The sequence below is a fragment of the Schistocerca serialis genome, chromosome 9 (genome assembly GCF_023864345.2).
Source record: "Schistocerca serialis cubense isolate TAMUIC-IGC-003099 chromosome 9, iqSchSeri2.2, whole genome shotgun sequence".
Taxonomy (NCBI): domain Eukaryota; kingdom Metazoa; phylum Arthropoda; class Insecta; order Orthoptera; family Acrididae; genus Schistocerca; species Schistocerca serialis.
This window is the reverse complement of record NC_064646.1, coordinates 281,004,341-281,031,581: the sequence shown is the minus strand read 5'-3', so window position 1 is coordinate 281,031,581 and position 27,241 is coordinate 281,004,341. Positions and strand designations below refer to the sequence as shown.

Here is a 27,241-nt window from a genome sequence, read left to right as displayed (position 1 = left end):
GGAGTGTAAGGAAAATATGATGGCGCTAAGTCACGTCGTATGCCTTATGAAAAGTCTAAGAAAACTGTGGAAAAGTTGGTGATAAGAAAAGGTGTGCTGAAATGCAGTTCGCCACTGAAGAAGATGATAGATTGGAGACAGTCCTCCCAAGAGCTGTACTGGTAAGGAGACAAAAGGTTCCAAATTCGATGACCTTACAGAACCAGTGAGCCACATCCATTCGAATAACTTGCATGGGATACTGGTCAGAGTGATCAGTTGGTAGCTATAGAGAAACGATGGTTCTTTGCTGGGCTTCAGGATCAGAACCAAAATACTGTCCCTCCATGGAGAGAGGAAAACACCTTGGAGTCAAACACAGTTAAGCACCTGCAGAGGCTATTGTCATTGTAGAGGATTGAGGTGTTGAAGCATTTAGTTATGTATGGAATCGAGCCAGAGGCTGAAATGTTGCAACCGAAGGGGGCTGAAAGAAGCTCCCATTCAGGAAGAGGTCTATTGAAGGATTTCGCTTGACAATGGGTAAAACATAAGTGGGAAGCTTCAGCCGGATTGAAGGCTGACACCAATTCCATTGTGTAATGTGTTGCATGGTGTTCCATGAGAACTGATGGATCTGTACAAAGGTCACCTGTGAGACCAAGTCTCAGGGTGGAAGACGGCCATTGGCAACAATGGAGGCTGAAGACCACAGCCAACACCGTAATAAAAGGACAAAAGAACCTAGGGAGAAGACAAAGCATTCCCAACACACCTGCTTGCTCTCGTTGATTAAGTAACAGGTTCTGGTATGAAGCTATTTAAAAGCAATTAGACTGGTGGAGGATGGGTGCTGCTTAAGGTTTGCAGGGCTCGACAAAGATCACAGATGGCGATTTCAATGCCTGTGCTCCACCAAGGGATCAGCTGGGGGCGAACGAGGCCTGCTGAGCACAGGATGGCAATGCCTATAAAACGAATAATCATGTCGGACATGTCACGGACGACTTCATCAGTCCAAACTGACAAGGAGGAGTTAAACACGACCTGGAAGGATTACAGAGGCCAATCAGCTCGATGGAAACTCCAGTGGGGTAACCTGGCCATCAGGAGATGGAGAGGAACGAGAAAATCCGTAGGAAATGGTCGCTGTCACAACGGGCATTTTGCGGAATGCAAGGAAGGGAGAAAGGGAGGCGAATTTAGTGAAGGTTCAATGGAAGAGAAAGTGCCAAAGGTAGCACTGAAATTGGTAGGGGAGCAATTATTAGGAAGGGACAGATGGTGGCCCGCAAGAAACTTGTCTATGAGGACCCAGATTAGATGAATCAGCACTGCCCCACATGGAGTAATGGGCATTTAAATTCCCAAGAACGGAAGTACGGCTTTACATCACGATAATAAAGTACGACCTTGGCCTTCTCAGGGAGGGAATCCCCTTAAGAGCCAGAATAAAAGTGCTGGTATCGATGTGACGGTCCTTAAGGCCTCTGAAAATATGAGAAATAAAATGAAATAATCAAAGTCGTCAAGATGGTCACAGGCACGAAAGGCCTCAGATTGGGCTGTAGAAGAAGTTCTAATCAACAGCGAATCCGGCTAGATCTCACTCAGAGAATCAACTTCGTCAAACTTGTCTTCTATAGTCCCCAAGAAAAGTAACGACCTTGTGGCGATGAAAATGTCCCGTTCAGTTCTAGTGAGTGGCTGCATAAGAAGTAGCATGAAAGTATCCATTCCCAACTAAAGTGATGTCCGTAGAAGAACGGTTCATCTATTTTTTTTTAGTGTAATGCGTTCATACACAAAGCGTGCGCCATGATAGCACCCATTCTCGTCAGGGATTTACTTGTGGGCGTACCCATCCACAGCATAGACTGTCTGGCACGGCGGTCATTGCCGTATCGAGGCCCCAGAATGACAAGCAACCACTCCTACGCATACAACGGAGGTGGTAGTTTAGGTATTAGAATCGTGATGCCTATGTTGTCATGCGACTCAACCAAAGGGGTCCATAACGACCCCACCACATGGACCGGCTACTGTGCGGGCTATATAGGGTTAAAGCACAACGGAACGAAAGGCATTGAGAAAACGGTGGAAGATGCGCTACGGCCACACGCTAAAGACACTAAGTAAGGTGTTCTTCTCCAGTTGGCTCACAATACGGAGGCAAAATTCAGCAGATGAGTTCAAACGCAAAATGGGGACCAAAAACGCCGAAAAGGAAAGTTGAAGAATGAAAAACAAGAGGAATAAAACCGTGAGAGATAGCAGAAACCAGGAGAGTTAGGCTGATGTGATCAAGGACACCGAGAGAGCGAAAGGAGCGAGGACAGGAAGCGAGCGGTACGTTGAAGGGAATGCAGTCCGGGAAGGGAGAAAGATCGCAATAGCTTGGGGCTCAGTGTGCGCCACGCACAAACTCACGAAAGAGCCGAAAGCCGCCTGACGGCGGGGGTGTTGGGGAGGGGGTACGTAGTAGTATAGTGACTGTTAGAAACTTATACTAAAACTTTCTGAAAGACAATGCAGTCAACATGATGAATGTGATGCAAGCAAGTACTGGCTCTTAAAACATCTGACACCATTACACGTTACACATGGCGTAACAGCCGCGCGGGATTAGCCGAGCGGTCTGAGGCGCTGCAGTCATGGGCTGTGCCACTGATCCCGGCGGAGGTTCGAGTCCTCCCTTGGGCATGGGTGTGTGTGTGTTTGTCCTTAGGATAATTTAGGTTAAGTAGTGTGTAAGCTTAGGGACTGATGACCTTAGCAGTTAAGTCCCATAAGATTTCACACAAAAAAAAAAAAGAAAAATGGCTCAAATGGCTCTGAGCACTATGCGACTTAACTTCTGTGGTCATCAGTCCCCTAGAACTTAGAACTACTGAAACCTAACTAACCTAAGGACATCACACACATCCATGCCCGAGGCAGGATTCGAACCTGCGGCCGTAGCGGTCGCTCGGTTCCAGACTGTAGCGCCTAGAACCGCACGGCTACTCTGGCCGGCCAGATTTCACACACATTTGAACATTTGAACATGGCGTAACAGCGCTGCAATCGCAGTGTGTCAGTTCTACTGAGCTGATATTTGATGTATTTCTCCGTATATGCGGAAAAATGTTTCTGCGAATTACATAATTGTCACATTACCAAGTGGGTGCAGTTGTGTGTTATATTTAGGATTGTAAAGTTCGGACCGAATGGAGAGAGACATATAGGATGCGTTGAGCACAATACAAGCAATATGTGATACTGCATCGACAAAGTGTGCCAATTGAAATAATTGTGGCCGCCCACTTTTATTTCCGTCTTTTTTGATTTAATCCGCCCGGCAATTTAACGGCGAAGGTGGTGTGCAGTCCAGTCTAAATGTAGTTTTTAGGCGGTTTCTAACATCCCGTTAGGAGAATACTGAGCTGATACATCTCCCGCCTCAGCTTACATGATTCGCAAATATGCGGACAACTTTCGAACACTTCCATATGGGATAACACTAGCGATGCAGACAGAATGGGTACATAAATTCTGTCACGGGGTAGGGGAAGAATTGTCATAACATAGGATGATCCAACTTAATATAGGGGGTGAACCCAAACTGCATCAGAAAATTTCGGAGGTTGTTTAGAGATATGTTCTGAATATTTTGATGCAAGTGACCCGCAATCTCCATTGAATCATTACAAAGTAACATTATAATTGCGATTTCTTTAATTTGCCACTACAGTATTACCTTTGTTTTTGTGAAAGTACCTGCACACTAGTGAAGTAGCCTGTAATATGAAATCACCGAAACACAACACAAAGCACAGTGTAACGCTACAAGCGCTACACGATTAACGTACTTTCAAACGGTTCAAATGGCTCTAAGCACTATGGGACTTAACATCTGATGTCATCAGTCCCCTAGAACCTAGAACCACTTAAACCTAACTAACCTAAGGACATCACACACATCCATGCCCCAGGCAGGATTCGAACCTGTGAGCGTAGCAGCAGCGCGGTTCCGGACTGAAGCGCCTAGAACCGCTCGCTCACGGCGGGCGGCTTGACGTACTTTGCGATGTGGTTCCAGCCGCTGCGAAAACAACTCAGGATAGAGTTGTTTCGTCACGCTTCCACCGCATTCAGTGAACTTATACACGCGCTTCCGACGAGATTTTTGTGTGGAGTAAAATATGTGTAGGATCAAATGAACGAGAGTTCTGTCTAAAGAATGAATGTAAAACCTACCTCAGTTAAAATTATGTAGTTCTAATCGATAATGAGACCCCTTCCTAACCAAACGCACTCAATAACGAATCAATAAGCAATGCAAGATGTTCAATATAGTAATTATCATAGGCAGTATTCTTATTAGGTTCAAACAGTAGTTATATCACTATATCAGACATGCTTATAGCACGCGGTTGCGGGGCAGCCGCGTGGTCCGAGGCGCCTTGCCACGGTTCGTGCGGCTGCCCCTCGCCATCTCCCCACCGTCTGAGGTTCGAGCCCTGCTCGGACATTGGTTTTGTATTTAGCGAAAGTTTGTTTGAGTTAGATTAAGTAGTGTGTAGTCCTAGGAACCGATGAGCTCAGCAGTTTGGTCCCATAGGAACTTACCACCACCACCAGCAGCAACACGCGGTTACTGCCTCCTCCCTGCCCCCCCCCCCCCCCCAAAGTGTTCGTGTTTTTGTTTAAAAGTGAACAAATTCAATTTGGGTTTATATGAACTGCCCTACACCGCAACCTCAGTATACGGTGCAGGAGGTACTTCGTAACACACTAGCATAATTAAAGAGAATTAGAACCATCCAATGAAGGTACAAGCTTTTGCTGCGTGTCTAGCAAATTAAAATTTAAGACCCGTCGGCTAGAGAGTAAGCGCTCAAATTCTATTTTTTTTTTTTTTCGAAACTGAACCCCTAGACCCCTCGAAAGTAACACAGTTCTTCTGATTCGACCATACATTTTCTTCCGGCCGTCATGAGTGTGTCCTATCGGCAACCTGAGTCGCTTGGAAGTAAATCAAAATATCGATTTTATTTCGTCTTGTAAAGTGTCACGGCATTATACTCAAACAGATTTCACTGTAGTCAACACTGGCTGCAAAAGGGAAAACATTTAACTAATATATTAATTCTAAGAGATACTTATACAGATAGAAGAAATGATCACATAAACTGTAAATAGTACCTGAATGTACTCGACATATTATCCATAAAACCACCTAGTTCCATTAGAAAAAAAAAATGGTTCAAATGGCTCTGAGCACTATGGAACTTAACATCTATGGTCATCAGTCCCCTAGAACTTAGAACTACTTAAACCTAACTAACCTATGGACATAACACACATCCATGCCCGAGGCATTATTCGAACCTGCGACCGTAGCAGTCGCGCGGCTCCGGACTGAGCGCCTAAAACCGCTAGACCACCGGGGCCGGCAGTTCCATTAGAAATGGAAAGTTATAAAAGCACAGAAACACAATATCCAGGTTAATCAGGGATACTTGTAGATGACATTTTTCCTCTTCATTTCCAACGATCATTTTCAGACAGTTTTATGTGAAAAACATTATTAGAATCCTTTGAGTTATTTCTTCTTAATCTACTTACCCTTTTCCTCATCTTCTCCTTCAGTATGGAATCAAGCACCGACATCACTTTCTCAACGCCTGGTGGGCAGTTGATCATATGAATCCCTTTGGGTCGAAGTGGGTATCCTTCCTATGAAAAGAAAGAAAACCATGTATCTTCACGTGTCACGACGATTCAGCATTGTATGTGTACGCTGCAACTAAATTTTCTCCTTTTTGCTGTATATTAGTCTTTTCACATGACTTTTTATAATGGCAGAAAAGAGTTATCTTAGGTACACAGTACGTGAACTTCAGAGAAATTCAGTTACGTGTCTACTGATTGGCAGTCTCTTTCTACATGCTGAACATAAACAGCTACATGCTCTGCAATAAATCACGCGAAGAGAATATAATACGAGAATTAGTCAGGTAGAGAGAAATTGAGAACTGAAGATGTACAGCACCTCTAAATACTGAATTTCTTTTCTTTTAAAAACACAGTCGTGTTCAAAAGTGATTGGACGCGACTCATGTCTGACTCTCTGCCGAGTGTAAAATTATCCCGTCCGTGTCAGTAGCACGGAGTGAAAACCGTAAATATAGTGGTGTGGAATTAGCTACAGCACTGGTAAAATACCTTATCATACAATATGGTATGAAAACGAGGTAATCATTAATTAGGATAATAATGTAAGTACCTTGTACCACATTTCAAAACCAAGTATTGGGAAAATTTTCGTTTTACACTGTCCAGAGGTGCTTCATCACAGAAGTGAAATGTATAGAGACTTAGCTCAGTTCACAAAGCAACTACGAGTATAAATGTTGGATGCGGTGGCCGTCTGACTGATCAATGTTCGCAGTCACGCACAGTATGGAGCGAGCGACAGCCAGAAAGTCAATTCAGTAACGAGGAGTAGTAACTATAGTCCGTCCCACCAGCAGGAGGAAAATCTAATCGATAAGTCAAAAGATTATTTAATTTGTATACTTTAAAGAAATAATCCCATGTTTTTCACTGAGTTAGTGTCAAAACTGCTCCGTAGTACTCACATTGCCTTCAAATTGCTGGTTTTATACTTGTTCTGTTCCTGGATTCCCGTTGAATTGAATATTCGCATTAGTGCAGTTTTCAGACAAAGAAGATAATAAAAACTGTCAGTTCAAAAATTCGGCTGCTTGAATATTGACGACGCCTTTGGCGCAATTGTTTTATTACTCTCCATTGCATGATGTAATTTTAGATTTTTTACTTCTGATGAAGGTATATTTACATATACCGAAGCCTTGGTCAAGAATTTTAATAAATTTTTATCCTGCAACTGTTTTGGCAGTCATCCTTTATCGTGAAGAATTCAGTACATGTCAGTTATAAACAAATACAAGCAACCATCGTCAAGATATGTACCCATTCCAGTTAAACTTTCTAATCGTCATGAAATCTTTTAAATTATGTCAATGAACACACCATAAGGTCACATATTAAAATAGACTTTTCTTTTAGTAACTCATTGATTCAGCGTCTCAGTTATACTGCTGAGAGCTCCAGGACTTCCTCTCACGGCTGGGCGCTGTCGGAGTGAACGTATCGCGAGACCTACAGTGCGTGGTTTTTTGAAATCCTGGGGAAGACATCAACAGCGGAATTGAAGCGTTGGAAGAAAGTAAAATGAAAGACAGCTAGCTTTCCACCTAGATTTTCTTATATGTCTTATATTCCTGTTCAGTTTTTTCGTAGAATTATCTTTTTTTTCGTGTACAGTGTGGTCAGGAAACAGTATGAGAAACTTGTGAGGGTGTTGCAGGGTAGGTTGCGCAGAGAAATAATGGTTATGCAAAAAATTGAATAGTCTGAGCGTTTTCCGATTTCATTAGTATTGAAACTAGCTGATGAGGCTGATGCGCGCGCAATTTCAAGCTGCCCGCCAGAGACGGTGTGGCCTAATCTGTCTTGACTTTGGCTTCCTAAAACCGAATATGGAATCGATACAAAAATTGGTCACGGGACTATAGTTGGGAGCCAAAGACTAAGCACTGTAGTGCGCTGTCATTTGCGCTATGAAGATAACTGATACTAATTGTATCTGGCGGGCCACATCGATTTGCGACTGCAGCGACCTGATTGGCTAATTAACTCGGAAATAGCGCAATGTATCGACATTTTTCTTAACAATCATTTCTCAGCACAACCTACCATGCAACACCCTTACAAGCTTTTCAGAGTATTTCTGACCGCCTTGTATATTAAGTCAAGATTACGTACAAACCTTTTTGTGGTTCTATCCTCGAAGTTGACAGCCGGTGGAACTGGAGTAATACGTAAATGGAATGCTGAGAGAACAAATAAAATTCATAGATTGAGCAACAACTTAAAGTGAGCGACAGTTGTGATCCAGTGGATATTATACTGAAATGGTATTTTGGAATCGCTGGCTTTCATACCCCTGTCCGAAAATATTGAGTGGAATTTCCCATGTTAAGCTAAATCACATAAGGCCGGGAATACTACTTCCATAACAAAACTTTTGGTTTATTTCTGATACTTTTATAGAGGAGTTCCTGTTCTGTTTCGAAAGACAACGATCTCAGAAGAACCTCACAAAGAATTAAATCTCGTGTACTTAACTTCTGTCCTCTAAAGCAATGAAACAAATTTGAGAACTTCAGTATACCTTTAATTAAAAACATTTGACGTGGCTGGCCATAGATTTCATAGCTTATTCGCAAGAGTATACTATATTACACAACACTTTTTTTATGTTTCTTAGAGATGCTGTAAAATATTGATGCTGCAAAGCGTAATACTCGAACATTGCCGACAAATTTTAACATTAATTTTCTAAGAAAACTACAAGTGAATGTAAAAGTGAACAACAAAAGCTATTATGATACTTTAGAAAAGAATCCTTTGTGAGAGACCGGGATTCGAACTCGTATATTCAATCGCTCACTTAGGTGCAGTCGTATGTCAAGCAGTTGACAGACTTCGATCGCTTGTTAGAATAGTAAGTGTTGGGGTTGCGATCCTTGGGGAAGGAGACCAGACAGCGAGGTCATCGGCCTCATCGGTTTAGGGAAGGACGGGGAAGGAAGACGGCCGTGCTCTTTCAAAGGAACCGTCCCGGCATTTACCTGGAGCGATTTAGGGAAATCACGGAAAACCTAAATCAAGATGGCCGGATGCGGGATTGAACCGTCGTCCTCCTGAATAGTGAGGAAATGTAAACAGTGCAGGAAGGATGTTGCTCATAAATCACATGTGCGAACAATCATAGAATGTTGTTAAAGCCTATGCGACCTGTACGAAATAGGACTAACAGGCGATATTGGCCGAATACGAAATAGGGCAGCAATAATGGTCACAGGTTTGTCTGACCAATGGGAGAGCGCTACAATATCGATATTGATTTGATCTCAAGGGCCGACATGATACGCTAATAATTCTTTGCAGCACATGTTAATGTACATGTCCTGTGAATATGAACGTCATATCCGTAGTAGTTCAACGTGTTCTGATTTTCTTCTGAATATGAGTGTATATTCGTAACGAACACAATTACAAGAAGGGCAGTCAGGCTGTTTAGCGCCTCCCTGGTAGCTAAACAAGAAGTGGTTGACTCTTTTTTTCCCTTTTGTACAAAGAGTTATTTGGGACGGTCGAGATACCGGGTGATCAAAAAGTCAGTATAAATTTGAAAACTTAATAAACCACACAATAATGTAGACAGAGAGGTAAAAATTGACACACATGCTTGGAATGACATGGGGTTTTATTAGAACAAAAAAAAAAGTATTGCTAGACGCGTGAAAGATCTCTTGCGCGCGTCGTTTCGTGATGATCGTGTGCTCAGCCGCCACTTTCGTCATGCTTGGCCTCCCAGGTCCCCAGACCTCAGTCCGTGCGATAATTGGCTTTGGGGTTACCTGAAGTCGCAAGTGTATCGTGATCGACCGACATCTCTAGGGATGCTGAAAGACAACATCCGACGCCAATGCCTCGCCATAAATTCGGACATGCTTTACAGTGCTGTTCACAACATTATTCCTCGCCTACAGCTATTGTTGAGGAATCATGGTGGACATACTGAACATTTCCTGTAAAGAACATCATATTTGCTTTATCTTACTTTGTTATGCTAATTATTGATATTCAGATCAGATGAAGCGACATCTGTCGGACATTTTTTGAACTTTTGTAGGTTTTTGGTACTAATAAAACCTCATGTCATTCCAAGCATGTGTGTCAATTTGTACCTCTCTATCTACAGGACAAATGTAAGGATGTAGAGGCTTATCTCACTAGGGGTAAGATAGATACTGCCTACAGGAAAATTAAAGAGACCTTTGGAGAAAAGAGAATTACTTGCATGAATATCAAGAGCTCAGATGGAAACCCAGTTCTATGCAAAGAAGGGAAATCAGAAAGGTGGAAGGGGTAATATAGAGGGTATACAAGGGCGACGTACTTGAGGACAATATTCTGGAAATGGAAGAGGATGTAGATGAAGACGAAATGGGAGATACAATACTGCGTGAAGAGTTTGACAGAGCACTGAAAGAACTGAGTCGAAACAAGGCCCCGGGAGTAGACAACATTCCAGTAGAACTACTGACGGCCTTGGGAGAGCCAGTCCTGACAAAAATCTACCATCTGGTGAGCAAGATGTATGAGACAGGCGAAATACCCTCAGACTTCAAGAAGAATATAATAATTCCAATCCCAAAGAAAGCAAGTGTTGACAGATGTGAAAACTACCATACAACCAGTTTAATAAGCCACAGCTGCAAAATGCTAACGCGAATTCTTTACAGACGAATGGAAAAACTAGTAGAAGCCAACTCTGGGGAAGATCAGTTTGGATTCCGTAGAAATATTCGAACACGTAAAGGCAATACTGACCTTACGACTTACCTTAAAAGCTAGATTAAGGAAAGGCAAACCTACGTTTCTAGCATTTGTAGGCTTAGAGAAAGCTTTTGACAATGTTGACTGGAATACTCTCTTTCAAATTCTGAAGGTGGCAGGGGTAAAATACAGGGAGCGAAAGGCTATTTACAATTTGTACAGAAACCAGATGGCAGTTATAAGAGTCGAGGGACATGAAAGGGAAGCTGCAGTTGGGAAGGGAGTGGGACAGGGTTGTAGCCTCTCCCCAATGTTATTCAATCTGTATATTGAGCAAGCAGTAAAGGACACAAAAGAAAAATTCGGAGTAGGTATTAAAATCCATGGAGAAGAAATAAAAACATTGAGGTTCGCTGATGACATTGTAATTCTGTCAGAGGGCAGCAAAGGACTTGGAAGAGCAGTTGAACGGAATGGACAGTGTCTTGAAAGGAGGATATAAGATGAACATCAACAAAAGCAAAACGAGGATAATGGAATGTAGTCGAATTAAGTCGGGTGATGCTGAGGGAATTCGATTAGGGAATGAGACACTTAAAGTAGTAATGGAGTTTTGCTATTTGGGGAGCAAAATAACTGATGATGGTCGAAGTAGAGAGGATATAACATGTAGGCTGGCAATGGTAAGGAAAGCGTTTGTGAAGAAGAGAAATTTGTTAACATTGAGTATAGATTTAAGTCTCAGGAAGTCGTTTCTGAAAGTATTTGTATGGAGTGTAGCCATGTATGGAAGTGAAACATGGGCGATAAATAGTTTGGACAAGAAGGGAATAGAAGCTTTCGAAATGTGGTGCTACAGAAGAATGGTGAAGATTAGATGGGTAGATCACATAATTAATGAGGAAGTATTGAACAGAATTGGGGAGAAGAGGAGTTTGTGGCACAACTTGACAAGAAGAAGGGACCAGTTGGTAGGACATGTACTGTGGCATCAAGGGATCACAAATTTAGCATTGGAGGGCAGTGTGGAGGGAAAAAATCGTAGAGGGAGACCAAGAGGTGAATACACTAAGCAGATTCAGAAGGACGTAGGTCGCAGTAAGTACTGGGAGATGAAGAAGCTTGCACAGAATAGAGTAGCATGGAGAGCTGCATCAAACCAATCTCAGGACTGAAGGCCACAACAACAACAACATCTACATTATTCTGTGATTTATTCAGTTTTCAAATTTATATTGACTTTTTGATCACCCGGTACATGTCCTATTAATATGAACGTCATATCTGTAGTCGTTCAATGTGTTATGTTTTTCTTCTGAAAATGAATGTATAATTGTAACGAACAAAGTTACAAGAAGGGGAGTCAAGCAGTTTAACTCCTCGCTAGTAGCTAAACAAGAAGTGATTGATTCTTTTTTCTCTCTTTTATACAAAGAGGTGTTTGGGACGGTCAAGATACATGGGAATCCTCTGTAAATGGAAGAGTAGAGGAGAAAGACCGTCGGCGGCAAAGTGTTTGCCGCAGCGGCGCGCACGCACCTGGTAGCAGGTCATGAAGCGCTTGAGCTGCCAGGGTGTCCAGGCGGACATGTGCGCCATGGTCATGCCCTGCATGTCCTGGATGGTGACCTCCCCGCAGACGACGGCCGCGTCGTCCTCTCTCAGCGTGGCGTCCGCGCCCATCATGTTCAGCTTGACGCTCTCGTGCAGGGGGACCGCGTTGGCCGGCAGCACCGTCCGCAGGATGGTCACGCGCCGGCCCTCGTCGTCCAGCTGGGGCAGCACCACCACGCTCCTGAAGATGGAAAACTCAGATTCTCAACGTCATGCTATGAGGGCTACTTTTTTTTTCAATCTCCGTGTCAGTCATTTCATTTACTTGTTCATGCGACCCAGAAAATATTAAATACAGGCTTCCAGGTAGATGCCATTTTCCTTGACTTCCGGAAGGCGTTCGATACAGTTCCGCACTGTCGCCTGATAAACAAAGTAAGAGCCTACGGAATATCAGACCAGCTGTGTGGCTGAATTGAAGAGTTTTTAGCACACAGAACACAGCATGTTGTTCTCAACGGAGAGACGTCTACAGACATCGAAAGTAAAGTACTGACTTGGCAGAAAATCCTAAGAAATTTTGGTCTTATGTCAAAGCGGTAGGTGGATCAAAACAAAATGTCCAGACACTTTGTGACCAAAATGGTACTGAAACAGAGGATGACAGACTAAAGGCCGAAATACTAAATGTCTTTTTCCAAAGCTGTTTCACAGAGGAAGACTGCGCTGTAGTTCCTTCTCTAGATTGTCGCACATATAACAAAATGGTGGATATCGAAATAGACGACAGAGGGATAGAGAAACAATTAAAATCGCTCAAAAGAGGAAAGGCCGCTGGACCCGATGGGATACCAGTTCGATTTTACACAGAGTACGCGAAGAAACTTGCCCCCCTTCTTGCAGAGGTGTGCCGTAGGTCTCTAGAAGAGCGTAGTGTTCCAAAGGATTGGGACGTCGAACAGATGTGCAGAACTATAGACCTATATCTCTAACGTCGATCAGTTGTAGAATTTTGGAACACGTATTATGGTCGAGTATAATGAGTTTTCTGGAGTCTAGAAATCTACTCTGTAGGAATCAGCATGGGTTTCGAAAAAGATGATCGTATGAAACCCAGCTCGCGCTATTCGTCCACGAGACTCAGAGGGCCATAGACAGGGGTTCCCAGGTAGATGCTGTGTTTCTTGACTTCCGCAAGGCGTTCGATACAGTTCCCCACAGTCGATTAATGAACAAAGTAACAGCATATGGACTATCAGACCAATTGTGTGATTGGATTGAAGAGTTCCTAGATAACACAACGCAGGATGTCATTCTCAGTGGAGAGAAGTCTTCCGAAGTAAGAGTGATTTCAGGTGTGCCGCAGAGGAGTGTCGTAGGACCGTTGCTATTCACAATATACATAAATGACCTTGTGGATAACATTGAAAGTTCACTGAGGCTTTTTGCGGATGATGCTGTGGTATATCGAGAGTTTGTAACAATGGAAAATTGTACTGAAATGCAGGAGGATCTGCAGCGAATTGACGCATATCCAGGGAATGGCAATTGAATCTCAATGTAGACAAGTGTTATGTGATGCGAATACATAGAAAGAAAGATCCCTTATCATTTAGCTACAATGTAGCAGGTCAGCAACTGGAAGCAGTTAATTCTATAAATTATCTGGGAGTAGGCATTAGGAGTGATTTAAAATGGAATGATCGTAAAAAGTTGATCGTCGGTAAAGCAGATGTCAGACTGATATTCATTGGAAGAATCCTAAAGAAATGCAATCCGAAAACAAAGGAAGTAGGATGCAGTACGCTTGTTCGCCCACTGCTTGAATACTGCTCAGCAGTGTGGGATCCGTACCAGATAGGGTTGATAGAAGAGATAGAGAAGATCCAACGGAGAGCAGCGCGCTTCGTTACAGGATCATTTAGTAATCGCGAAAGCGTTACGGATATGATAGATAAACTCCAGTGGAAGACTCTGCAAGATAGACGCTCTGTAGCTCGGTGCTGGCTTTTGTTAAAGTTTCGAGAACATACCTTCACCGAGGAGTCAAGCAGTATATTGCTCCTTCCTACGTATATCTCGCGAAGAAACCATGAGGATAAAATCAGAGAGATTAGAGCCCACACAGAGGCATACCGGCAATCCTTCTTTCCTCGAACAATACGAGACTGGAATAGAAGGGAGAACCGATAGAGGTACTCAAGGTACCCTCCGCCACACACCGTCAGGTGGCTTGCGGAGTATGGATGTAGATGTAGACGTTAAAGTAACCTCTGGCGTGCCACAGGGGAGCGTTATGGGACCATTGCTTTTCACAATATATATAAATGACCTAGTGTCGGAAGTTCCATGCGGCTTTTCGCGGATGATGCTGTAGTATACAGAGTAGTGCAGCATTAGAAAATTGCAGCGAAATGCAGGAAGATCTGCAGCGGATAGACACTTGATGCAGGGAGTGGCAATTGACCCTTAACATAAACAAATGTAATGTATTGCGAATACATAGAAAGAAGGATCCTTCATTGTATGAGACGGCCGCTGTGGCCGAGCGGTTCTAGGCCCTTCAGTCCGGAACCGCGCGACTGCTACGGTCGCAGGTTCGATTCCTGCCTCGGGCATGGATTTGTGTGATGTCCTTAGGTTAGTTAGGTTTAAGTAGTTCTAAGTTCTAGGGGACTGATGACATTAGATGTTAAGTCCCATAGTGCTCAGAGCCATTTGAACCATTTGAACTTTATTGTATGATTATATGATAGCGGAACAAACACTGATTGCTGTTATTTCTGTAAAATATCTCGGAGTATGCGTACGGAACGATTTGAAGTGGAATGATCATATAAAATTAATTGTTGGTAAGGCGGGTGCCAGCTTGAGATTCATTGGGAGAGTCCTTAGGAAATGTAGTCCATCAACAAAGGAGGTGGCTTACAAAACACTCGTTCGACCTATACTTGAGTATTGCTCATCAGTGTGGGACCCGTACGAGGTCGGGTTGACAGAGGAGATAGAGAAGATCCAAAGAAGAGCGGCGCGTTTCGTCACAGGGTTATTTGGTAAGCGTGATAGCGTTACGGAGATGTTTAGCAAACTCAAGTGGCAGACTCTGCAAGAGAGGCACCCTGCATCGCGGTGTAGCTTGCCGTCCAGGTTTCGAGAGGGTGCGTTTCTGGATGAGGTATCGAATATATTGTTTCCTCCTACTTATACCTCCCGAGGAGATCACGAATGAAAAATTAGAGAGATTCGAGGGCGCACGGAGGCTTTCTGGCAGTCGTTCTTCCCGCGAACCATACGCGACTGGAACAGGAAAGAGAGGTAGTGACAGTGGCACGTAATGTGCCCTCCACCACTCACCATTGGGTGGCTTGCGGAGTATAAATGTAGATGTAGTCACAAAATGGAAGCTGCAGTAAAAATTACAAATGTTTTCTCTGTAACATTTTGCTACAAGGCAGCCAAGGCCAAATTGCTGCTGCAAAGAGGTCAAGGAATTATACGTCTTCGCTGTTCATCAGGGCTCAGTTAGAAGCAGGACGTATCACTGAAGACAGTTCTGCTTAGTAAAATTCCAGGCCGAATACGTGTCTAGAAACGCCCTAGAGAGTTGTGGGATATCAACCTGACCTGCTATACTGTCTCACAATCTGGAATGATGATCTCGGTTGCCATTTCTTTTCATAGTAGGATCCCCAATGGCTACTATCCGCGGCACCTTACAGCACAGCGACATGTCGACGATATTCTACGCCCAATTTTGCTGCCCTTCATGGTAAGCCATTCTGGGCTCGCATTTCAGCAACACAGTGCCCGATCGCACATGGCAACAATTTCTACTGCTTGTCTTCGTGTTAGCAAAACCCTGCCTTGAGTGGCAGGGCTACCGCATCTCTCCCTAACTGAGAAAGTTTACTGCATTATGTGCAGCACTTTCGAACCAGCTCGGGATTTTGATGGGCCAGATGGGTAGAATTTGGCGCAGTGTCCCTCAGGAGGACGTCTATGAGTCAGTGCCAAGCCGAATAACAGTTTGCAACAGGGCCAGAGGTGGACCGACGCCTCATTGACTTGCTCAATTCCTGAAGCTCTTTCTCTTGAGAAAGCTCATCCAGTTTTTCTGAAACTGAAATCATCTGATTGTACATGTACATCACATCTATCGACTTCCACCCCATTCGAATAATTACTTCTTGGTGATTCTTTTTTTGTCTCAGAGTGCACGACGTGTGATAAAAAAGTAACGGCAACTTTTCAATGTCGCTGTCGTCATATACCCGACTTTCCAAACATTTTTTATCTTGTTGGTACACACGTTCTTGGTGTACGTTTATATTTTCAGAAGTTCTGAATATCTCGTTTACTGCTGACAGTCGAAAAGGTTATACGTGTTTTCGAAAAGTTGTGGTAGGGTCTTATGGGACCAAACTTCTCACAGGTCATCGGTCCCTAAGCCTACGCACTATTCAATCTAACTTACGCTATGGGCAACACGCACACCCACGGGCTACAACCTCCGTCGGCGGGGGGGTGGGGGGGTGGGGAATCCGCAAGGACCGTGACAAGCCGCCTCAAACCGCGCGGTTACCTCGTGGGGCCATGTTTTCGAGCGTTCCGAGAATTTTTACTTACGGAAAAGATGGCTGAAAGAATTTGCATTAAATTTTGCTTGAAAAGTGGAATAAAGTGCAGCATCACATTCGAAATGTTGACTGTGGCCTTTGGGAAATCGAATATGAGTAAGACATGAGTTAACGAGTGGCATAAGATTTGAAAGATGACCGAAAAGTCTTTGAAGACGATGACCACCCTGGACGCTCTAGCACATCAATTACTCACAATGTGGAAGAAGTAAAGGTAATTATTCTGCAGAATTGTCGAATTTTAATCAGAGAGACTGCTGATGATGTCGTTATATTCTTTGGCTCCTACTAAGCAATTTTTTTCCGATGTTCATAAACTGTTGAATTTCGACCAAAAACAACGTCGTGCAGACATCGCTCAGGAATTGCTGATAGAAGTGGATAACGATCCAGCACTTCTAAAGAAGGTTAGAACAGGTGACGAGAGACGGGTGTGCGGGTATGGCGTCAAAACCAAGGTCCAATGCCACAATGGAAACTGCCTGAAGAGCCAAGACCGAAAACGTTTTCTCACTGCTTTCTTCGATTACAATGGGAGTGAGTTACTGTCTTATGGTCAATAACGAGTACTACCCGGAAGTTATACGCGGCTTGCGTGAAGCAGTCCGAAGGAAACAATCAGAATTGTGGCATAACCACTCGTGGAAATTGCAACACGATAACGCTCCCGTTCACAACTCAGTGGTTGTTCGTAATATTTTGGCAAAAAGAAAAACAACCATTATGATGCCTCAGCGACCGTATTCGTCGGACAGGGCCGCCTGCAACTTCTTTCTACTCCTGAGGCCGAAGAGAATCATGAAAGAACGTCGTCTTTCCAACACTGATGAAATGGAAAAAAAAAAATTGCTGAAGGATCTGAACACCATAACGAAAAGTGAGCTCTAGGAAAGTTTTCAAGATTGGAAAAAGCGCTGAGGCAAGTATATGATATCTGTGGTGGATTACTTTGAGGGGGCAAAGTTGATGTTGATGAATACATAAAGATACTTTAAGTAGAACAAAAATTCTCTTTACTTTTTTATCACACCTCGTATTTATAACCCTGTACTTTTGAAATGATTATGATATTCGACAACTGACAGAAGACGCGCAGGGAGCTTACATGTATAATTCTTCCTTTTAGTGGTCCTGTGTCGACAGTCCGGTATAATGTAGCACGTTGTTATGTTGCCCGCTCCACCTGCTGTTAGCTATGCTTGTGCCAGGTGGTCGGCGTAGTGTTTCAGGTTGCTTCTTCTATTGCAGAATGTATCTTTTAGCGTTATGTGGGAGAGTAAAGTTTTCAGTCTTGACACATGGACGCCACTGTCACTTTGTGAGAATTAATTACAAAGAATCTCCCTTGTGAGTTACATATCAGACATTATGTGTATGTTTTAGCAGCTTTTTGCCCAATTCGTGTCTTGTTGAAGAACAGGTCATCTGAAGATGTTCGTTTGGGAGAAAACCGGTTGTGGTGTAATAAAGGGACCTGAGACACCACTGTAGCGTAAAGAAGTGATGGGTAAAGTGGGCTACACGAAACGCAGGTATCCACGCTTCTCTCTCTCTGTCTCTCTGTGTGTCTCTACCCATCTGCTCTTACTCATAAGGTTTCCTTCATTCATGTAAGACTCGTGCTGTGTGTATTACGTTATTGCTGAAATGGTGTGTATTTGAGTCATGTTCTAGCAAAGGAAAAATCTTACGATCTGATGGCAGGATATGGTGAGCAATAGGATGAGCTTCCTAATTAAATAGATTTTCCATCTTGACGGTAATTGGCAGCCTTCCATCGCGAATATGCCAGTGAAACAGTGACACTCCACTGGGGAAGGTACTGACATTTTTAATTAAAAGTTACATCTTGGTAAGCGTGGAGCCATTTTCGATTTCCTGAGTCTTACATTAAATTATCTTTCCGGATCTGAGGAAACGACAATACTCATGTTGTCAGCATACTTTTGGTATAAACAAATTTTGCCTAATTAGATGCCAGTAAGACAACTCTTAACTGCAAAGAGCGGAGAGCAACTTCGCCTTACCCGGAGGTGATTATCTTCTGGGCGGTCGGCGAGAAGGGGTCCCTGTTGGTGAAGATCTCTGGCAGAGCAGAACGCAGGGTGTAGTACATGTCCAGCTTCTGCTTGGTCTTCTCCAGCGAGAACTTGCAGCCGCGCAAGAACGTCAGGATCCACTGGTCGTCTGAAAAAACACACGCCATGCCGGGCATAGGGAAACGCTGATGCATGTGGCACGAGAACGAAAGCTGTGTGCCACTAGCAAGGTCGAGTTGAGGACAGCTGTCCGATATAAGAAGACGAAAGAAATATTGCAACTTGATTATTTGATACATATCAGTCTTAAAACTAACCCTTTCGTTACGGCAGTCTGCTCCGCTGCAGTGGCGCCACTGATTCGTGCATCGTTCCGCGAAATGTGCACATTGCACGTCAATAAGCTGATGTGCAGGTCACCTTATTTAAGTGTTATATAACAATATATATGGAGATTTTATCAGTATTATAAATAAAAATGCAATTTAGGATCATTCAAAATATTCTGAATAACGTAATTCAGTAAGATAAATCTGAAAACAAGGGTCAACACAAAAACTCACATTACAGTTTTTACACTTATACTTAGGTTCTCGTCTTCTGTCGTATGCACTGCAAACAGCACACCTTCTATTTCGGTTTCTTCTTACCGATTTGCAGGACGAAGTAAAATGTCTTTCTGTTAATCTCAGTGGATGATTATTGCCTGTTGAATGTTGACGTTTTATACTTCGATGATATTTTTCCAGTATTTCCCTAATTAAATGCAACTGAAATTTTTCCATGGATACCGGTTCTTTACTCTTGTGTTTATAAAGACAATAGGTATTCCGCACACAAATGTACAACACGCGAAAGAAATATTTGCGATGCCATTTCAGATACTTGCGTGTTAACTCCACAGTGCTCATAACCATGTCAGCTTTATCAACTGCACCCACTGTATTATTGTGATCCTATACGCATATAGGTTTCTGGATAACTTTTTTCCCACCGTGCTTAGTTACTGTATCAAATTCATCCGAGTACATGGGAGAAAGCATATAGACCTCTTTTTTATCCATCCACTTTATGAGTATTAAATTTTAGCATGATCGAGAGGTTGCCTGTCCTCTTTTTAATCGTTCATAAATTTTAGGCATTCCCTTCATTCTCTTTCTTACGGTCCCGCACGCATTTGTGCAGTTATTGTGTAGCATTCTAAATAAAGCTGAACTGGAATACCAATTATCTACGTTAACGGTATGGCCGTTTCCTAAATAGGGGCTCGTAAGTGCTTCAACTATTGCTCCCGACTTTCTAATATCCTTATTTTTGGTATCAGACAGGGTAGATGATCCGGCATAAGCAATTAAATCTTGTACAAGTCCTGTCTCACAGTCACAGGGATCAAAAGATTTTATCTAAATTTGTTTCTTTTTGACAGGATGTATTGTTCGAAAGACAGCCGCCCCTTATATAACAGTAAATTCTCGTCTATGCACAGCTTTTGCAATGGTTGAAATGACTGAGTAAAGATTTTTCGTAATAAATCAATGACGTTCCGTATTGTGTACAAATGATCATTGGTAGAATCGACATAATAGTTGAAATGTAGCATTCGTAATAATTTGAAATAGCAGCCTCTAGCCATTACGTCTCCAAAAATATCTCTACACAGAAGTTTGTCTTTCCTCCAATGTTCTGCTAAAGATAATTTCTTGTTGCGCATCATTAAAAATGATAGGAGAAAAAAAAAACAATGTAGTTCGGCTACTCTACTTTCCTTTGAATTGTTTATGTTACTATCATATTTCCGAGACCAATAGTGATTTGCTTTATTTGCAATTAACTCTACGAGATTTTTAGAGACGAAAAGCTGAAAGTAATCTAAGATTTTCGCTGATCTAGTTATGTTTACTTTAATCCCTGAACTTTCTGACGCAAACTTATGTACTTCAGGTATGAATATTGTTGACACCCATATTTAAAGGTCACTGTTAATAGGTTCAATATCCTCCGCTTCTGATGCTGAAGTACTACATACAGCTCTTCTTTTCTTTGTTTTTTTTAGGTGATGTAACAATATGTTAATTTTCATTATCCGAATATTTTCTGAATAAGTGAGTCCGTTAACGAACAGAATTCGCTTTGAACTCCTCTGTAGGCAGGTAAAATACTTTATAAAACAAACTAAACATAGCTACAAATACAATATTCAAGTGAATTTTACGAACCTTGAAAAAATTAATAACTGTTTTCCAGTGTCCTATAATACTTGAAAAAAGACGTACGCTGACGGCGTCTATATACGTTGCTCGTACACACGCATCAGCGACTGGATGCCGGCAGACTGCGGCGCTTGTAAACACAGGTCAGCGCGTGGATGTCGCCTAAATACGGCGCTCGTAATGAAAGGGCTAAAGAAATTGCAAAAAGGTAAGAAATGAAGAAGATGGGATCTGGATGAGTTCAAAGAACCAGAGGTTATTGACAGTTTCAGAGGGAGCATTAACGAAGGGTTGAGAAGAAGAGAGGAAAGAAATACAGTGGCAGCGCGGGATTAGCCGAGCGGTTTAGGGCGCTGCAGTCATGGACTGTGCGGCTGGTCGTGGCGGAGGTTCGAGGCCTCCCTCGGGCATGGGTGTCTGTGTTTGTCCTTAGGATAATTTCGGTTAAGTAGTGTGTAAGCTTAGGGACTAATGATCTTAGCAGTTAAGTCCCATAGGATTTCACACACATTTGAACATTTGAAATACAGTGGAACGAATGGTTAGCTTTGAGAGACGAAATAGTGAAGGCAGCTGAGGATTAAATAGGTAAAACGAAGAGCCTAATAGAAATCCCATGGTGACACAGGAGGTATTGAAATTATGTGATGAAAGAAGAAACTACAAAAATGCAGCAAATGATGCATGCCACAGGGAATACAAACGTCTAAAAAATGAGACTGACACGGAATGCCAAACTTCTAAGCAGGAATGGCTAGAGGACAACTATGAGGATTTAGAAGCATATATTACTGTGAGAAAGATAGATACTGCCTACAGGAAAATTAAAGAGGACTATGCAGAAAGGAGAAGCAGTGGTATGAATATGAAGAGCGCAGATGGAAAATCGATCCTAAGCGAAGATGGAAAAGCTGAAAGGTGGAAGAAATTTATAGAGGGTGTATTCAAGGGTGATGAACTTGCGCCGGCCGCGGTGGCCGTGCGGTTCTAGGCGCTCCAGTCTGGAGCCGCGCTGCTGGTACGGTCGCAGGTTCGAATCCTGCCTCGGGCATGGGTGTGTGTGATGTCCTTAGGTTGGTTAGGTTTAAGGAGTTCTAAGTACTAGGGGACTGATGACCACAGTAGTTGAGTCCCATAGTGCTCAGAGCCATTTTTTTTGAACTTACAGGCAATATAATGGAAGTGGAAGTGGACGTAGATGAAGATGAGATGAGAGGCATGATACAGCGAAAAGAATTTGACAGAGCTCTGGAATATCTAAGTCGAAACAAGACCCCAGGAGTAGACGACATTTCGTCAGACCTACTGATAGCCTGAAATGTAATGATACATGACTGATATATGACAAAACTCTTCCATCTGGTGCGAAAGATGTATGAGACAGGCGAAATACCCTGAGGCTTCAAGACGAGTATAATAATTCCAAATCCTAAGAAAGCAGGTACTGAAAGGTGTGAATATTACCGAACTAGCACATTAATAAGTCATAATTTCAAAATTCTAACACGAGTTCTTTACAGAAGAATGGAAACGCCGGTAGAAGCCGACTTCGGGGAAGATCAATTTGCATTTCGTAGAAATGTAGGAACAATGGATGCAATACAGACCCGTAAGTATCTCTTTTGTGAGTATAATTTGCTTGCTGTTAATTATGTCTTGGTCACGGTACACTTGACAATAAGTGCCTTGTGTGGTAATAGGTTCCCTACAGCTTAAGAGAATGAAGTCGCATTGTCGTACAGTCGTTTTCTAATAACATTAGGGACATTTCCCATCGTCAAACGTACTCTTTCGACACACAGACCTGTTTTATACAAATGCAGTCAGGTATTCCCATATAATTTACAATACCTTCATCTTCAGGTCGTGGTTCAAAAGTTACAGATAACCATCTAGCGATCTAAGAATGACCAAACTGCTTTACACCATCAGTGTTTCAGGTTTTGACGCCCAGTTTCAGCGATGACTGAAATCAGTCTACTGGATACGTTTTATTGACAGCGATTTTGCAAAAAAAAAAAATTCAGTATATGGTTGACATTAATCCTCTGCTGTCGGACTGAGAGAGGGAGTGGGTGGGGACGAGCGGGAGGAGCCGTCTTGTTTCCACTTACTTGAAATTCCCGTATCTTTCTCCTGTGAGTACTGGAGTGGTTCTTCCAGATGGCTTAGAGTCATTACTTTCGCTTCTTGCTACATCTAATGTAGGTCCACTATTTGAAATCGTTCCATGTCTTCCCTCAATGAACTCTCTAATGATCCCAACCAAACATGTTCTATGCAACATAAGATTGCACAAAATTCTTATATAATGTCTCATTTTGTGGTTCAAATACACTCTCCCATCGTTCTCCTGATAGTCCATCGTTTTCAGTTTGGTGCCCATACGATAAATTTCATGTGTCCATTGTAGTTTCTGTAAGTATAAGTTGTACTTTTAACATATTTGTATTCGATATCTTGTCCATTTTACGTCCATTATCTACCATTTATCCACCTTGGAGATGAGCTGCTACTGTGTAAATCAATTTCGATCTCCTTATAAGTGATTTTCAGTTTCCTGTAGGTGATATAATCAGTAAAGGAATTTTAACACTGTTCCCTTAGCTCTCCAGTTGACAGTCTGTGCCGTACTAAGAAAATTAGCAGTGCTGCAACCGTTACTTTATGCTGATCAGTTATAAAGTTCTTTCTTGAAGAACGCTCAACGAGACCACGTAAATAGCTGTATGAGTCAAGAATTTTCTCGTCTTATTGATGTACTTTTTTAAGAAAACTTGTTAACTTTCTAAACTAAAATCATTAATAAGTTTGGTATGACAAACGTTTTGCTTCTCTAGACATAGTGATGTCGAAAGTGAATGTCAGAAAAGGCTACTATGGGCTTTGGCTATTTGAATAGGACCTGCTAGTATGGTGTGCCTTCCGAAGGTGCATTTAGATTTGCGCGCATTGAGCCTAATGACCGTGCTCATGTGTTTGTCTCACATGCAAGAAAAAGCATCACTTCTGGAGACAATTACCCCGGTTGAAGCTCCGTTTCAGGGTACCGGCAGTATGAAAATCCCAGGAGTTTTCCAGGCTCCGATGAACTCCCTAGAGGACTACATTAAGCTAAATCAATGAGCACATAAATTTTCTTTCTCTGAAAAGCTAATAGCTCATTTGATGATGAACGTTTACAATTAACAGCCCAACAAAATAAGAATACGTTTTTATTTCTGAATATCCAAAGACTATAGAGCTATATGGAATAGAAGCACTGAGAGGACAATACAAGCCCGTCCAGCCAAATTTTTGAGTTTCTGTTTTTTTTACCTTCAGCTTTCAAATTCTGGAGAAGAATGGTTTGCTGTCATAGGAGATTTTGAATAGAGATGGAATTTCTCGCCTGGTTTGGGGACTTTGGACAGCAAACATATTGTTTTACAGTGGCTAGACGTCAGAGGACGCAGTTATTGAAATTATACATACGATTTCAATGTTATTTTATTTTTCGAATCGCAAGCCAAGCTATATGTGGATCAAAGAAGCTCGTAAAGGAATCGAAACAGCTTCGGTATGACATAGGCCCCAGTATTACTTTTCTTCTTCAGCATGTAATCGACACCAGCACAAACGAAAGCTTCTTATTTTGCTCATGTTTTGTTTGTTGCTTCCAGGTTATGCTTATTTGTCAGGAACTTAGTCATTTCGTCTCTTTTTATAATCCGCCAAATTAACTAACCATAAACAAGGAAATACACGATAATGCTCATCAATATCTATGCGTTCATTGTTAGATCCCAACGTCAAGGCAAGGCAAACTTGAAAGCAAACAAAACACTGAACCATTTACAGTGAGGAACGGTAACACAGAACAGTGCACGGTCAAAACCGCGTACATGCGCTGAGCCGCGCTGCGGCTCGCGTTGGTGCTGTTCTGGGGTTTCCGCCCTCTGTTGCAGGCCAGACGGTATCGCTTAGTTGGCATGGTTGCTGTTGTTTGTCTTTTTCTCGTGTTGACTGGCGCCACTCGGTTTCTCAAGCGTTGCCTGTCCGACAGTGACAGCAGCGGCGGTTATCGATATGTAGTACTGTTGCCCTATCTTTGGGGCGATGTCGTAGTTTTTCTGGGTCATGTGAGCGGGCGTGTTCGGTTGGGGACTCAGGAGGAGCCAGGTCCACGCAGTGCAGAACACGCTGGGACCTCTGACGGCACGCATGGACTCCCGGATGGAAGGGCTGTGGCCACGAGGGTGCACGCCCTCGGCATACACTGGATCCAGCAAGCTTTAGGATGAGCGCATTTCAACCCAAGTAGAGAAACCTGCACCACTGTGGTATCTGGCGATTCTCCAGTGACCTGGGTTGGTGTTGCTGCTCGTAGTGTCGCCGAGGCGAAGACCAGCGAGTGGAGTGCTTGGGGAAGGCGGATCTCGTTAGCTTTCCTCGACTTCTTATTACTATTTAGCGCGTTCAACTTGTTCCAATTTGTTAAGTCCAACCAGTGGTAATTTTTCTTGCCTGGTGGCTGCTAACGCCCGAGTTACCTGCCCTGGGGGTTTCTATAAGTAATGGCAGTGTACGTTCCTCGCCTTGCCGCTGCTGTTCATAAGACGTGTAGTTTTGACAGCTTTCTTGATTGTAGACCGGTTGGTGGTTCTTCTACTCTGGTGGTAGTGGTTCCTTTCTCGTTTCGGCCGCTCTAAGCACAGTATTCTGGGCATGTAGTGCAGACCGCCGGTTCCGACTTTGGCGTATTGTTCCGTCGTTGCATTTGGTTTATCGACGTCAGGTAGCTTCAGCAAGATCATCATTAGTCATTCGTTAGACTGCTACTAGTCTGAGTGAAGTGAATGCAACTCTTGGCTGCCTATCTCATCGCTCGTGAAGGTGTTTGTTGCTGGACCTTCTCAGAGGTCGATTCCTGGAGCACTGTCTGTGGCTGGTCATTGTGTTTTATTATTGTACTATTTATTAGCATACCTACATTAAAGGTTATTTATGTCTAATTAATGGTTCTGGTCGCCTTCTGCAATAAATCTAGCAGTGCAAGGGTTGTGTAATAAGGTTACCGTAATCTTATTTCACCCGTTGTGTGGTCAGTTGCTTGTTTCTTTTAATTAACATTTGCTTGTATATGCTGTTTTACAGCAGGTTTCTAAATTATTTATACAATTGCCGTTCCTGGCGTGTAAGGCCTTCAGCCGTGATTGTGGTCATTTGCTTTAAGAAAAACAATTCGATATTTGTATTTTACCAGCAACCATTAAAACCTTACTTACTGCCATTCCTGGCGTCTGATACCTTCTGCTGTGTTTGTGGCCACTTACTTTTTAATATTTCAATACCTGTAAGTTGTAATTGCAACGAGTTCTAAAACATTCTTAATTTATTGCCATTCTTGGCGTGTAAGGCCTTCAGCCGTAATCACAGTGGCTAGTTTTTTTAAACATTATCTGTGTATGTTATGTTGATTTTCTAAATTGTAACGCACTGAAAACGCTATTACTTACACAGTTGCTTATTCCTTCATTAATAACGTGTGGTATTTTTTATTTGTTGTTGTGTCTGGAATTACTATTTTAAAATTGAATATGTGTAATTGCAAAAGGCAACCAACAGTAACTGTTTACGGCCCTGTCCACAATCGTAACCGAATCCTGCCTTCCCTTGACCACCAAGTTGCAGGCGCATGACTGTTCCAATATATGAACGTGTCCATCCGACTGCGATGAGAGGACTCCGGCGCCTGCGCACAGTGGCTCGTGCACCCAAGTCAGAGGCAGGCGTGACATTGCACCATTACATGCACCCCACTGCTACTTTTTGCAATGAGTATGTGACCCAATGTAGTGCGCACAAAAAGCTACAGAGGTGTAAAAGCACCTTTAGGAAGAAATGGAATTCCTGTTTATCACTGCCACGGCTTACCAGACTCAAGTCTAAGTGAATTCAATCTCAGGAGAAGATAATGTAACGGCTGGTTGGCTCACCATCACGCGCCTTGAGGTGGGGCTGCTTCTTGAGCCATTCCTTGATGTGCTGGATGTCCTGGTCCCTCCTCTTGGGATCCTCGTTTAGCTCCTTCTCCGCTTTAGCCTGGAGTTCGGGTGTCAGCTCTCGATATCCCATCTATAAGAAACAGTCAAACATATATCGTATAATTACGTTACTCTCTTTCGGGCTGGTACAGACGTCGTACATAATTTTCGTAAGGGCAAAGTTTTTCTACTTTATAGCAGTTATTGTTTATTTTCCACAATAATACTTGTCGTTAGTTTTATGTATGCTCGCCATATGCTTTGGTTGGACAGCTTGGTACCCTGTCCTCGAGCACGTAAACTACCACTTAAAAAGACATTTGGTCCGAAATTGTACAAAAGTGGAAAATAAACAGTAATTCCCGAAAGATGTTGTC

General features: G+C 42.8%; 1 protein-coding gene across 1 annotated transcript in view; it reads right to left on the bottom strand.

Annotated features, from left to right (window-relative positions):
• Positions 1-26,955, bottom strand: part of LOC126419543 (alpha-tocopherol transfer protein-like) — a 33,169-nt gene extending 6,214 nt beyond the window's left edge. Inside the window, exons 1-4 of the mRNA XM_050086733.1 lie at positions 26,817-26,955; positions 18,617-18,776; positions 11,938-12,193; positions 5,590-5,700 (exon numbers count right to left, since the gene is read on the bottom strand). Coding sequence (XP_049942690.1) covers positions 5,590-5,700; positions 11,938-12,193; positions 18,617-18,776; positions 26,817-26,955 — 666 coding nt within the window. The remainder of the gene's footprint in view (positions 1-5,589; positions 5,701-11,937; positions 12,194-18,616; positions 18,777-26,816) is intronic.
• Between the last annotated feature and the right edge of the window lie 286 nt (positions 26,956-27,241).